Source organism: Salvelinus namaycush, chromosome 3, assembly GCF_016432855.1.
Source record: "Salvelinus namaycush isolate Seneca chromosome 3, SaNama_1.0, whole genome shotgun sequence".
Classification (NCBI taxonomy): domain Eukaryota; kingdom Metazoa; phylum Chordata; class Actinopteri; order Salmoniformes; family Salmonidae; genus Salvelinus; species Salvelinus namaycush.
Window position 1 is genome coordinate 9134153 of NC_052309.1, and position 14004 is coordinate 9148156.

Below are 14004 nucleotides of genomic sequence, written 5' to 3' on the forward strand. Positions count from 1 at the left end.
TGTGATGCCATGCTGGGTTTGACCTGGGTTTGACCTGGGTTATGTTGCTGGGTTGTGATGCCATGCTGGGTTTTGACCTGGGTTATGTTGCTGGTTTGTGATGCCATGCTGGGTTTGACCAGGTTATGTTGCTGGGTTTGTGTGCCATGCTGGGTTTGACCAGGGTTATGTTGCTGGGTTGTGATGCCATGCTGGCGTTTGACCTGGGTTTAGGTAGCTGGGTTTGACCTGGTTATGTACTGGTTGTAATGCCATGCTGGGTTTGACCTGGGTTGTGATGCTGGGTTGTGATGCCATGCTGGGTTTGACCAGGGTTATGTTGCTGGGTTGTGATGCCATGCTGGGTTTGACCTGGGTTATGTTGCTGGGTTTGACCTGGGTTATGTTGCTGGGTTGTGATGCCATGCTGGGTTTGGCCTGGGTTATGTCGCTGGGTTGTGATGCCATGCTGGGTTTGACCTGGGTTATGTAACTGGGTTGTAATGCCATGCTGGTTTTGACCTGGGTTATGTTGCTGGTTTGATGCCATCTGGGTTTGACCTGGGTATGTTGCTGGTTGTGATGCATGCTGGGTTTGACCTGGGTTATGTTGCTGGGTTGTGATGCCATGCTGGGTTTTGACCTGGGTTATGTTGCTGGGTTGTGATGCCATGCTGGGTTTGACCTGGGTTATGTTGCTGGGTTGTGATGCCATGCTGGGTTTGACCTGGGTTATGTTGCTGGGTTGTGATGCCATGCTGGGTTTGACCTGGGTTATGTTGCTGGGTTGTGATGCCATGCTGGGTTTGCTGTTGTTGTCTGTGATCTAATGTTGTTGTTGTTGTTGTTTGTGTTCTAATGTTGTTGTTGTTGTTGTCTTTCCTCTCCCCCATCAGTCCCAAAGGGAAGAAGTTCCGGAGCAAACCCCAGCTGTCCCGTTACCTCGGCAACACGGTGGACCTGGGATGTTTCGACTTCCGAACGGGCAAAATGATGATGCCCAGCAAGCTGCAGAAGAACAAACAGAGGCTACGGAATGAGAACCTCACCATCAACAAGGTACAGGTTAGCCGAGGCTACACATCAGGGTCCTGCTGTTCACTACATTCTAACAATGGACAATTTGTATTTATTTAGTCTTTATTTTAGAAGGGACTCATATTGAGACCAAGGTCTGTTTTACACAAGATTATTCTCAGTTTCTTACTAGTCTCATCGCTGTGCTAACAGTGGATCAGTCTAGTCTCATCACTGTGTTAGCAGTGGATCAGTCTAGTCTCATCACTGTGCTAGCAGTGGATCAGTCTAGTCTCATCACTGTGTTAGCAGTGGATCAGTCTAGTCTCATCACTGTGTTAGCAGTGGATCAGTCTAGTCTCATCACTGTGTTAGCAGTGGATCAGTCTGGTCTCACACTGTCTAGCGTGGATCAGTCTAGTCTCATCACTGTGTTAGCAGTGGATCAGTCTAGTCTCATCACTGTGCTAGCAGTGGATCAGTCTAGTCTCATCACTGTGTTAGCAGTGGATCAGTCTAGTCGCAACACTGTGTTAGCAGTGGATCAGTCTCATCATTGTGTTAGCGGTGGATCAGTCTAGTCTCATCACTGTGTTAGCAGTGGATCAGTCTAGTCTCATCACTGTGCTAGCAGTGGATCAGTCTCATCATTGTGTTAGCAGTGGATCAGTCTCATCATTGTGTTAGCGGTGGATCAGTCTAGTCTCATCACTGTGTTAGCAGTGGATCAGTCTAGTCTCATCACTGTGCTAGCAGTGGATCAGTCTCATCATTGTGTTAGCGGTGGATCAGTCTAGTCTCATCACTGTGCTAGCAGTGGATCAGTCTAGTCTCATCACTTTGCTAGCAGTGGATCAGTCTAGTCTCAGCCCTGTGCTAGCAGTGGATCAGTCTAGTCTCATCACTGTGCTAGCAGTGGATCAGTCTAGTCTCATCACTGTGTTAGCAGTGGATCAGTCTAGTCTCAACACTGTGCTAGCAGTGGATCAGTCTAGTCTCATCACTGTGCTAGCAGTGGATCAGTCTCATCACTGTGTTAGCAGTGGATCAGTCTAGTCTCATCACTGTGTTAGCAGTGGATCAGTCTGGTCTCATCACTGTGCTAGCAGTGGATCAGTCTAGTCTCATCACTGTGCTAGCAGTGGATCAGTCTAGTCTCATCACTGTGCTAGCAGTGGATCAGTCTAGTCTCAGCCCTGTGCTAGCAGTGGATCAGTCTAGTCTCATCGCTGTGCTAGCAGTGGATCAGTCTAGTCTCATCACTGTGTTAGCAGTGGATCAGTCTAGTCTCATCACTGTGTTAGCAGTGGATCAGTCTAGTCTCAACACTGTGCTAGCAGTGGATCAGTCTAGTCTCATCACTGTGCTAGCAGTGGATCAGTCTCATCACTGTGTTAGCAGTGGATCAGTCTAGTCTCAGCCCTGTGCTAGCAGTGGATCAGTCTAGTCTCATCACTGTGTTAGCAGTGGATCAGTCTAGTCTCAGCCCTGTGTTAGCAGTGGATCAGTCTAGTCTCAGCCCTGTGTTAGCAGTGGATCAGTCTGGTCTCATCACTTTGCTAGCAGTGGATCAGTCTAGTCTCAGCCCTGTGTTAGCAGTGGATCAGTCTAGTCTCATCACTGTGCTAGCAGTGGATCAGTCTCATCACTGTGTTAGCAGTGGATCAGTCTAGTCTCAGCCCTGTGCTAGCAGTGGATCAGTCTAGTCTCATCACTGTGTTAGCAGTGGATCAGTCTAGTCTCAGCCCTGTGTTAGCAGTGGATCAGTCTGGTCTCATCACTTTGCTAGCAGTGGATCAGTCTAGTCTCAGCCCTGTGTTAGCAGTGGATCAGTCTGGTCTCATCACTGTGCTAGCAGTGGATCAGTCTAGTCTCATCACTTTGCTAGCAGTGGATCAGTCTAGTCTCAGCCCTGTGCTAGCAGTGGATCAGTCTAGTCTCATCACTGTGTTAGCAGTGGATCAGTCTAGTCTCATCACTGTGCTAGCAGTGGATCTGTCTAGTCTCATCACTTTGCTAGCAGTGGATCAGTCTAGTCTCATCACTGTACTAGCAGTGGATCAGTCTAGTCTCATCGCTGTGCTAGCAGTGGATCAGTCTAGTCTCATCGCTGTGTTAGCAGTGGATCAGTCTAATCTCATCACTGTGTTAGCATGGATCATCTAATCTCATCACTGTGCTAGCAGTGGATCAGTCTAGTCTCAGCCCTGTGTTAGCAGTGGATAAGTCTAGTCTCAGCACTGTGCTAGCAGTGGATCAGTCTAGTCTCATCACTTTGCTAGCAGTGGATCAGTCTAGTCTCAGCCCTGTGCTAGCAGTGGATAAGTCTAGTCTCATCACTGTGCTAGCAGTGGATCAGTCTAGTCTCAGCCCTGTGTTAGCAGTGGATCAGTCTAATCTCATCACTGTGCTAGCAGTGGATCAGTCTAGTCTCATCACTGTACTAGCAGTGGATCAGTCTAGTCTCATCGCTGTGCTAGCAGTGGATCAGTCTAGTCTCATCGCTGTGCTAGCAGTGGATCAGTCTAGTCTCATCGCTGTGTTAGCAGTGGATCAGTCTAGTCTCATCGCTGTGTTAGCAGTGGATCAGTCTAGTCTCATCACTGTGTTAGCAGTGGATCAGTCTAGTCTCAACACTGTACTAGCAGTGGATCAGTCTCATCATTGTGTTAGCAGTGGATCAGTCTCATCATTGTGTTAGCAGTGGATCAGTCTAGTCTCATCACTGTGTTAGCAGTGGATCAGTCTAGTCTCAGCCCTGTGCTAGCAGTGGATCAGTCTAGTCTCATCGCTGTGCTAGCAGTGGATCAGTCTAGTCTCATCACTGTGTTAGCAGTGGATCAGTCTAGTCTCATCACTGTGTTAGCAGTGGATCAGTCTAGTCTTATCACTGTGTTAGCAGTGGATCAGTCTAGTCTCATCACTGTGTTAGCAGTGGATCAGTCTAGTCTCAACACTGTGCTAGCAGTGGATCAGTCTAGTCTCATCACTGTGCTAGCAGTGGATCAGTCTCATCACTGTGTTAGCAGTGGATCAGTCTAGTCTCAGCCCTGTGCTAGCAGTGGATCAGTCTAGTCTCATCACTGTGTTAGCAGTGGATCAGTCTAGTCTCAGCCCTGTGTTAGCAGTGGATCAGTCTGGTCTCATCACTTTGCTAGCAGTGGATCAGTCTAGTCTCAGCCCTGTGTTAGCAGTGGATCAGTCTAGTCTCATCACTGTGCTAGCAGTGGATCAGTCTCATCACTGTGTTAGCAGTGGATCAGTCTAGTCTCAGCCCTGTGCTAGCAGTGGATCAGTCTAGTCTCATCACTGTGTTAGCAGTGGATCAGTCTAGTCTCAGCCCTGTGTTAGCAGTGGATCAGTCTGGTCTCATCACTTTGCTAGCAGTGGATCAGTCTAGTCTCAGCCCTATGTTAGCAGTGGATCAGTCTGGTCTCATCACTGTGCTAGCAGTGGATCAGTCTAGTCTCATCACTGTGTTAGCAGTGGATCAGTCTAGTCTCATCACTGTGCTAGCAGTGGATCTGTCTAGTCTCATCACTTTGCTAGCAGTGGATCAGTCTAGTCTCATCACTTTGCTAGCAGTGGATCAGTCTAGTCTCAGCCCTGTGTTAGCAGTGGATCAGTCTAGTCTCAGCCCTGTGCTAGCAGTGGATCAGTCTAGTCTCATCACTGTGTTAGCAGTGGATCAGTCTAGTCTCATCACTGTGCTAGCAGTGGATCAGTCTAGTCTCATCACTGTACTAGCAGTGGATCAGTCTAGTCTCATCGCTGTGCTAGCAGTGGATCAGTCTAGTCTTAGCCCTGTGCTAGCAGTGGATCAGTCTAGTCTCATCACTGTGTTAGCAGTGGATCAGTCTAGTCTCATCACTGTACTAGCAGTGGATCAGTCTAGTCTCATCGCTGTGCTAGCAGTGGATCAGTCTAGTCTCATCACTGTACTAGCAGTGGATCAGTCTAGTCTCATCGCTGTGCTAGCAGTGGATCAGTCTAGTCTCATCGCTGTGTTAGCAGTGGATCAGTCTAATCTCATCACTGTGTTAGCAGTGGATCAGTCTAATCTCATCACTGTGCTAGCAGTGGATCAGTCTAGTCTCAGCCCTGTGTTAGCAGTGGATAAGTCTAGTCTCAGCACTGTGCTAGCAGTGGATCAGTCTAGTCTCATCACTTTGCTAGCAGTGGATCAGTCTAGTCTCATCGCTGTGCTAGCAGTGGATCAGTCTAGTCTCATCGCTGTGTTAGCAGTGGATCAGTCTAGTCTCATCGCTGTGTTAGCAGTGGATCAGTCTAGTCTCATCACTGTGTTAGCAGTGGATCAGTCTAGTCTCATCACTGTGTTAGCAGTGGATCAGTCTAGTCTCAGAACTGTGTTAGCAGTGGATCAGTCTAGTCTCATCACTGTGTTAGCAGTGGATCAGTCTGGTCTCATCACTGTGCTAGCAGTGGATCAGTCTAGTCTCATCACTGTGCTAGCAGTGGATCAGTCTAGTCTCATCACTGTGTTAGCAGTGGATCAGTCTAGTCTCAGCACTGTGTTAGCAGTGGATCAGTCTGGTCTCATCACTGTGCTAGCAGTGGATCAGTCTAGTCTCATCACTGTGCTAGCAGTGGATCAGTCTAGTCTCAGCACTGTGTTAGCAGTGGATACAACATATAATACAAAATACAAAATATAGGACAAAACACACATCACGACAAGAGACACCACAACACTACATAAAGAGAGACCTAAGACAACAACATAGCAAGGCAGCAACACCACATGACAACACATTATGGTAGCAACACAACATGACAACAACATGGTAGCAACACAACATGTTAGCAACACAACATGTTAGCAACACAACATGACAACAACATGTTAGCAATACAACATGACAACAACATGGTAGAAACACAACATGACAACAACGTGGCAGCAATACAACATGACAACATGGTAGCAACACCACATGACAACAACATGGTAGCAACACAACATGACAACAACATGGTAAAACACACAGACACACATGGTAGCAACACAACATGACAACAACATGGTAGAAACACAACATGACAACAACATGGTAGAAACAACAACATGACAACAACATTGTACAACACAACATGACAACAACATGGTAGCAACACAACATGACAACAACATGGTAGCAACACAACATGACAACAACATGGTAGCAACACAACATGACAACAACATGGTAGAAACACAACATGACAACAACATGGTAGCAACACAACATGACAACAACATGGTAACAACATGGTAGAAACACAACATGACAACAACATGGTAGCAACAACATGACAACATGACAACACAATGCAACACATAGGTAGCACACAACATGACAACAACATGGTAGCAACACAACATGACAACAACATGGTAGCACACAACATGACAACAACATGGTAGCAACACAACATGACAACAACATGGTAGCAACACAACATGACAACAACATGGTAGCAACACAACATGACAACAACATGGTAGCAACACAACATGAAAAAACATGGTAGAAAACACAACATGACAACAAATGGTAGCACACAACATGACAACAACATGGTAGCAACACAACATGACAACAACATGGTAGAAACACAACATGACAACAACATGGTAACAACATGACAACAACATGGTAGCAACACAACATGACAACAACATGGTAGCAGCACAAAACATGGTAGAAGCACAAAACAGGGTACAAACATTATTGAGCAGAGACAACAGCACAAAGGGCAAGAAGGTAGAGACAACAATACATCACGTGAAGCAGCCACAACTGTCAGTAAGAGTGTCCATGATTGAGTCTTTGAATGAAGAGATTGAACTGCACGATAAAGCTGTCCAGTTTGAGTGTTTGTTGCAGCTCGTTCCAGTCGCCAGCTGCAGCGAACTGAAAAGACGAGCGACCCAGAGATGTGTGTTCGGGTTCTGTGTTACAGTTGTGTAGTGCATAGAAAGAGAATCGATGGGAATCCATTCTAGTAATCATGTTTCTATGTTATCGGCTAGGTTATTGGTAGGTCAGAGGTCATACAGACAGAGGCTCTACTGGTGGCTCTCCTCTCACCTGCCAGTCAGTTGGTACACATCTAGAACCACATCCCACCGTACAGTCAGTCAGTACATATCTAGAACCACATCCCACTGTACACATCTAGAACCACATCCACCATACAGTCAGTCAGTACATATCTAGAACCACATCCACCGTACAGTCAGTCAGTACATACTAAACCACATCCACCGTACAGTCAGTCAGTACACATCTAGAACCACATCCCACCGTACAGTCAGTCAGTACATATCTAGAACCACATCCCACCGTACAGTCAGTCAGTACACATCTAGAACCACATCCCACTGTACACATCTAGAACCACATCCACCATACAGTCAGTCAGTACATATCTAGAACCACATCCACCGTACAGTCAGTCAGTACATATCTAGAACCACATCCACCGTACAGTCAGTCAGTACACATCTAGAACCACATCCACCGTACAGTCAGTCAGTACCATATTAGAACCACATCCCACCGTACAGTCAGTCAGTAAACACATCTAGAACCACATCCCACTGTACACATCTAGAAACCACATCCACCAACAGTCAGTCAGTACTCTAGAACCACATCCACCATACAGTCAGTCAGTACATATCTAGAACCACATCCACCGTACAGTCAGTCAGTACATATCTAGAACCACATCCACCGTACAGTCAGTCAGTACACATCTAGAACCACATCCACCGTACAGTCAGTCAGTACACATCTAGAACCACATCCACCGTACAGTCAGTCAGTACACATCTAGAACCACATCCACCGTACAGTCAGTCCGTACATATCTAGAACCACATCCACCGTACACATCTAGAACCACATCCCACCGTACAGTCAGTCAGTACACATCTAGAACCACATACACCGTACAGTCAGTCAGTACACATCTAGAACCACATCCCACCGTACAGTCAGTCAGTACATATCTAGAACCACATCCACTGTACACATCTAGAACCACATCCACCGTACAGTCAGTCAGTACATATCTAGAACCACATCCACCGTACAGTCAGTCAGTACATATCTAGAACCACATCCACTGTACACATCTAGAACCACATCCACCGTACAGTCAGTCAGTACATATCTAGAACCACATCCACCGTACAGTCAGTCAGTACATATCTAGAACCACATCCACCGTACACATCTAGAACCACATCCACCGTACAGTCAGTCAGTACATATCTAGAACCACATCCACCATACAGTCAGTCAGTACATATCTAGAACCACATCCACCATACAGTCAGTCAGTACACATCTAGAACCACATCCCACCGTACAGTCAGTCAGTACACATCTAGAACCACATCCACCGTACAGTCAGTCAGTACATATCTAGAACCACATCCACCGTACACATCTAGAACCACATCCACCGTACAGTCAGTCAGTACATATCTAGAACCACATCCACCATACACATCTAGAACCACATCCACCGTACAGTCAGTCAGTACATATCTAGAACCACATCCACCATACACATCTAGAACCACATCCACCGTACAGTCAGTCAGTACATATCTAGAACCACATCCACCATACAGTGTTTAACGTACAGTCAGTCAGTACACATCTAGAACCACATCCACCGTACAGTCAGTCAGTACATATCTAGAACCACATTCACCATACAGTGTTTAACGTACAGTCAGTCAGTACACATCTAGAACCACATCCACCATACAGTGTTTAACGTACAGTCAGTCAGTACGTTGGTGAGAGTGCACCGACCCAGAGCTGGAGAGGAGAGTACTCCTTCCTCGTGAGTGTGTGTGTGTGTTCTAATCATAATGTGTGTGTGTGTGTGTGTTCTAATGTTACCCGCTAAACAGCTTCACAGTAACATACTGATGGTAGTCAACAGCTTCACAGTAATATAGTGATGGTAGTCAACAGCTTCCCAGTAATGTAGTGATGGTAGTCAACAGCTTCACAGTAATGTAGTGATGGTAGTCAACAGCTTCACAGTAATGTAGTGATGGTAGTCAACAGCTTCACAGTAATATAGTGATGGTAGTCAACAGCTTCACAGTAATATACTGATGGTGGTCAACAGCTTCACAGTAATATAGTGATGGTAGTCAACAGCTTCACAGTAATATAGTGATGGTGGTCAACAGCTTCACAGTAATATAGTGATGGCAGTCAACAGCTTCACAGTACATACTGATGGTGGGTCAACAGCTTCACAGTAATATACTGGATGGTAGTCAACAGCTTCACAGTAATATACTGATGTGGGTCAAAACAGCTTCACAGTAATATAGTGATGGTAGTCAACAGCTTCACAGTAACATACTGATGGTGGTCAACACCTTCACAGTAATATAGTTAATGGTGGTCAACAGCTTCACAGTAATATACTGTTGTAGTCAACAGCTTCACAGTAATATACTGATGGTAGTCAACAGCTTCACAGTAATATAGTGATGGTGGTCAACAGCTTCACAGTAATATACTGATGGTAGTCAACAGCTTCACAGTAACATACTGATGGTGGTCAACAGCTTCACAGTAACATAGTGATGGTGGTCAACAGCTTCACAGTAATATACTGATGGTAGTCAACAGCTTCACAGTAATATACTGATGGTAGTCAACAGCTTCACAGTAATATACTGATGGTGGTCAACAGCTTCACAGTAACATAGTGATGGTGGTCAACAGCTTCACAGTAATATACTGATGGTAGTCAACAGCTTCACAGTAACATACTGATGGTAGTCAACAGCTTCACAGTAATATACTGATGGTGGTCAACAGCTTCACAGTAATATAGTGATGGTAGTCAACAGCTTCACAGTAATATACTGATGGTAGTCAACAGCTTCACAGTAAACATACTGATGGTGGCACAGCTTCACAGTAATATACTGATGGTGGTCAACAGCTTCACAGTAATATAGTGATGTGGTCAACGCTTCACAGAATATACTGATGGTAGTCAACAGCTTCACAGTAATATAGTAAACAGCTTCACAGTAACATACTGATGGTGGTCAACAGCTTCACAGTAATATAGTAAACAGCTTCACAGTAATATACTGATGGTGGTCAACAGCTTCACAGTAATATACTGATGGTAGTCAACAGCTTCACAGTAATATACTGATGGTGGTCAACAGCTTCACAGTAATATACTGATGGTGGTCAACAGCTTCACAGTAATATAGTGATGGTAGTCAACAGCTTCACAGTAACATACTGATGGTGGTCACAGCTTCACAGTAAAATACTGATGGTGGTCAACAGCTTCACGTAATAACTGATGGTGGTCAACAGCTTCCCAGTAATATAGTGATGGGTAGTCACAGCTTCACAGTAATATAGTGATGGTGGTCAACAGCTTCCAGTAATATAGTGATGGTGGTCAACAGCTTCACAGTAATATAGTGATGGTAGTCAACAGCTTCACAGTAATATACTGATGGTGGTCAACAGCTTCACAGTAATATAGTGATGGTGGTCAACAGCTTCACAGTAATATACTGATGGTGGTCAACAGCTTCACAGTAATATAGTGATGGTGGTCAACAGCTTCACAGTAATATAGTGATGGTGGTCAACAGCTTCACAGTAATATACTGATGGTAGTCAACAGCTTCACAGTAATATAGTAAACAGCTTCACAGTAACATACTGATGGTGGTCAACAGCTTCACAGTAATATACTGATGGTGGTCAACAGCTTCACAGTAATATAGTGATGGTGGTCAACAGCTTCACAGTAATAGGAGAGGGTGATGTTCGGATTAATGTATGGAGAACACAGCCCAATGACCTGGTATACATGAACACAGTCTAATGACATGATATACATGAAGAACACAGTCTAATGACCTGCTATACATGGAGAACACAGCCCAATGACCTGATATACATGAACACAGTCTAATGAAATGCTTATTTGAAGGTTCCACTCTCGACAGTCCAATGAAATTCTTACTTACAGGTTGACCTCTCGACAGGTTGACCTCTCGACAGGTTGACCACCTAGACTGGTTGACCACCTAGACAGGTTGACTTCCTAGACAGGTTGACCACCTAGACAAGTTGACCTCTCGACAAGTTGACCTCTCGACAAGTTGACCTCTCGACAGGTTGACCACCTAGACAGGTTGACCTCCTAGACAAGTTGACCTCTCGACAGGTTGACCACCTAGACAGGTTGACCTCCTAGACAGGTTGACCTCCTAGACAGGTTGACCTCCTAGACAGGTTGACCTCCTAGACAGGTTGACCACCTAGACAGGTTGACCTCCTAGACAGGTTGACCTCCTAGACAGGTTGACCACCTAGACAGGTTGACCACCTAGACAGGTTGACCTCCTAGACAGGTTGACCACCTAGACAGGTTGACCTCCTAGACAGGTTGACCTCCTAGACAGGTTGACCACCTAGACAGGTTGACCACCTAGACAGGTTGACCTCCTAGACAGGTTGACCTCCTAGACAGGTTGACCACCTAGACAGGTTGACCTCCTAGACAGGTTGACCTCCTAGACAGGTTGACCACCTAGACAGGTTGACCACCTAGACAGGTTGACCACCTAGACAGGTTGACCTCCTAGACAGGTTGACCTCTCGACAGGTTGACCTCCTAGACAAGTTGACCTCTCGACAGGTTGACCTCCTAGACAAGTTGACCTCTCGACAGGTTGACCTCCTAGACAGGTTGACCACCTAGACAGGTTGACCTCCTAGACAGGTTGACCTCTCGACAGGTTGACCTCCTAGACAAGTTGACCTCTCGACAGGTTGACCTCCTAGACAAGTTGACCTCTCGACAGGTTGACCACCTAGACAATGCAGCAACTATAGAAGAAAGACTCATGCGAAAATGTAATTAAAAGTCAATGCCACAATGAGTCATTTAAGCTAACAATGAGTTATGTGAGTCTGTCTGTGGAGGTTGGGGTGTTCTGCCTATTGTTCTGTTTGTGACCGTGTTCCTGCGGTCGTGTTGTCCTGTATCAGGCGTGGGTCCAGACACGTCAGACGAGACTCTCCTCACGGCCATCGCCAGCGCCCTCCACATGAGCTCCTCCCCCATCACGGGCCAGACGACCTCGGCTGCAGAGAAGAACCCTGCTATCTGGCTCAACACGTCGCAGCCCCTCTGTAAGGCCTTCATAGTCACCGACCAGGATATTCGGTAAGAACCTGGTTAGGTGGGTGGGTCATCACTGAACGGTGGAACGCTTTGTTATGCCTTTATGTGCATAATAACAGTGCACTGTGCACGTCTCTCCTCTTGCTCTGCTGTGGTATTGATCTGCTGTGGTATTGATCTGCTGTGGTATTGATCTGCTGTGGTATTGATCTGCTGTGAGCTGTGGTATTGATCTGCTGTGGTATTGATCTGCTGTGGTATTGGTCTGCTGTGGTATTGATCTGCTGTGGTATTGATCTGCTGTGGTATTGATCTGCTGTGAGCTGTGGTATTGATCTGCTGTGAGCTGTGGTATTGATCTGCTGTGGTATTGATCTGCTGTGGTATTGGTCTGCTGTGGTATTGATCTGCTGTGGTATTGGTCTGCTGTGGTATTGATCTGTTGTGGTATTGGTCTGCTGTGGTATTGGTCTGCTGTGGTATTGATCTGCTGTGGTATTGACCCTACACACTGACACAGGACCCTGTATATAGTCACCTTAACCCTATACATATCTACCTCCATCACTCCAGTATCCCTGTGCATTGTTAATATGGTACTGACCCTGTATATAGTCACCTTCCCCCTATACATATCTACCTCCATCACTCCAGTATCCCTGCACATTGTTAATATGGTACTGACCCTGTATATAGTCACCTTCCCCCTATACATATCTACCTCCATCACTCCAGTATCCCTGTACATTGTTAATATGGTACTGACCCTGTATATAGTCACCTTACCCCTATACATATCTACCTCCATCACTCCAGTATCCCTGCACATTGTTAATATGGTACTGACCCTGTATATAGTCACCTTCCCCCTATACATATCTACCTCCATCACTCCAGTATCCCTGTACATTGTTAATATGGTACTGACCCTGTATATAGTCACCTTACCCCTATACATATCTACCTCCATCACTCCAGTATCCCTGTACATTGTTAATATGGTACTGACCCTGTATATAGTCACCTTCCCCCTATACATATCTACCTCCATCACTCCAGTATCCCTGTACATTGTTAATATGGTACTGACCCTGTATATAGTCACCTTACCCCTATACATATCTACCTCCATCACTCCAGTATCCCTGTACATTGTTAATATGGTACTGACCCTGTATATAGTCACCTTCCCCCTATACATATCTACCTCCATCACTCCAGTATCCCTGTACATTGTTAATATGGTACTGTCCCTGTATATAGTATGTTTACTTACTTTCTGGTGTTCTTGTTGTTTGTATTCCTGGTGTGACGTATGGATTGCTGGGTTGTTGTGTTTAGAGCTGGTAGGAAAGGCTCTTCACTTCACCTGTGTACGTGACATATATATATAAACATATATATATATATATATATATATATATATATATATATATATATATATATATATACATATAAACCTGAAACTTGTTTGAGTTGCAGTAGATTCTCCTCACCTCAGACAGCTCCCACTGTGACGTGACACACACACACACACACACACACACACACACACACACACACACACACACACACACACACACACACACAGCTCCCACCTCTCCCTCCCACCTCTAATCCTGCCAGAGCGGGCCTATTGTTTGTGTGGAAGCGTCAGGGAGACAGAGCCACAGCAACACAGCAGCACGACTGAAATGACAATTTTGGCATTTGCAGAGAGCTGCTCACAGCTAGAAGTGAACACGTGTGACTAGGAGATACGCTTCTCTGCTGATGTAATGGGCACGTTCT

At 45.6% G+C, this 14004-nt stretch overlaps 1 protein-coding gene across 1 annotated transcript in view; it reads left to right on the plus strand.

Moving 5' to 3' along the window:
* LOC120044778 (methyl-CpG-binding domain protein 2-like) overlaps positions 1 to 14004 on the plus strand; it is a 69506-nt gene that overhangs the window by 23856 nt on the left and 31646 nt on the right. Inside the window, exons 2-3 of the mRNA XM_038989453.1 lie at positions 876 to 1038; positions 11999 to 12255. Coding sequence (XP_038845381.1) covers positions 876 to 1038; positions 11999 to 12255 — 420 coding nt within the window. The remainder of the gene's footprint in view (positions 1 to 875; positions 1039 to 11998; positions 12256 to 14004) is intronic.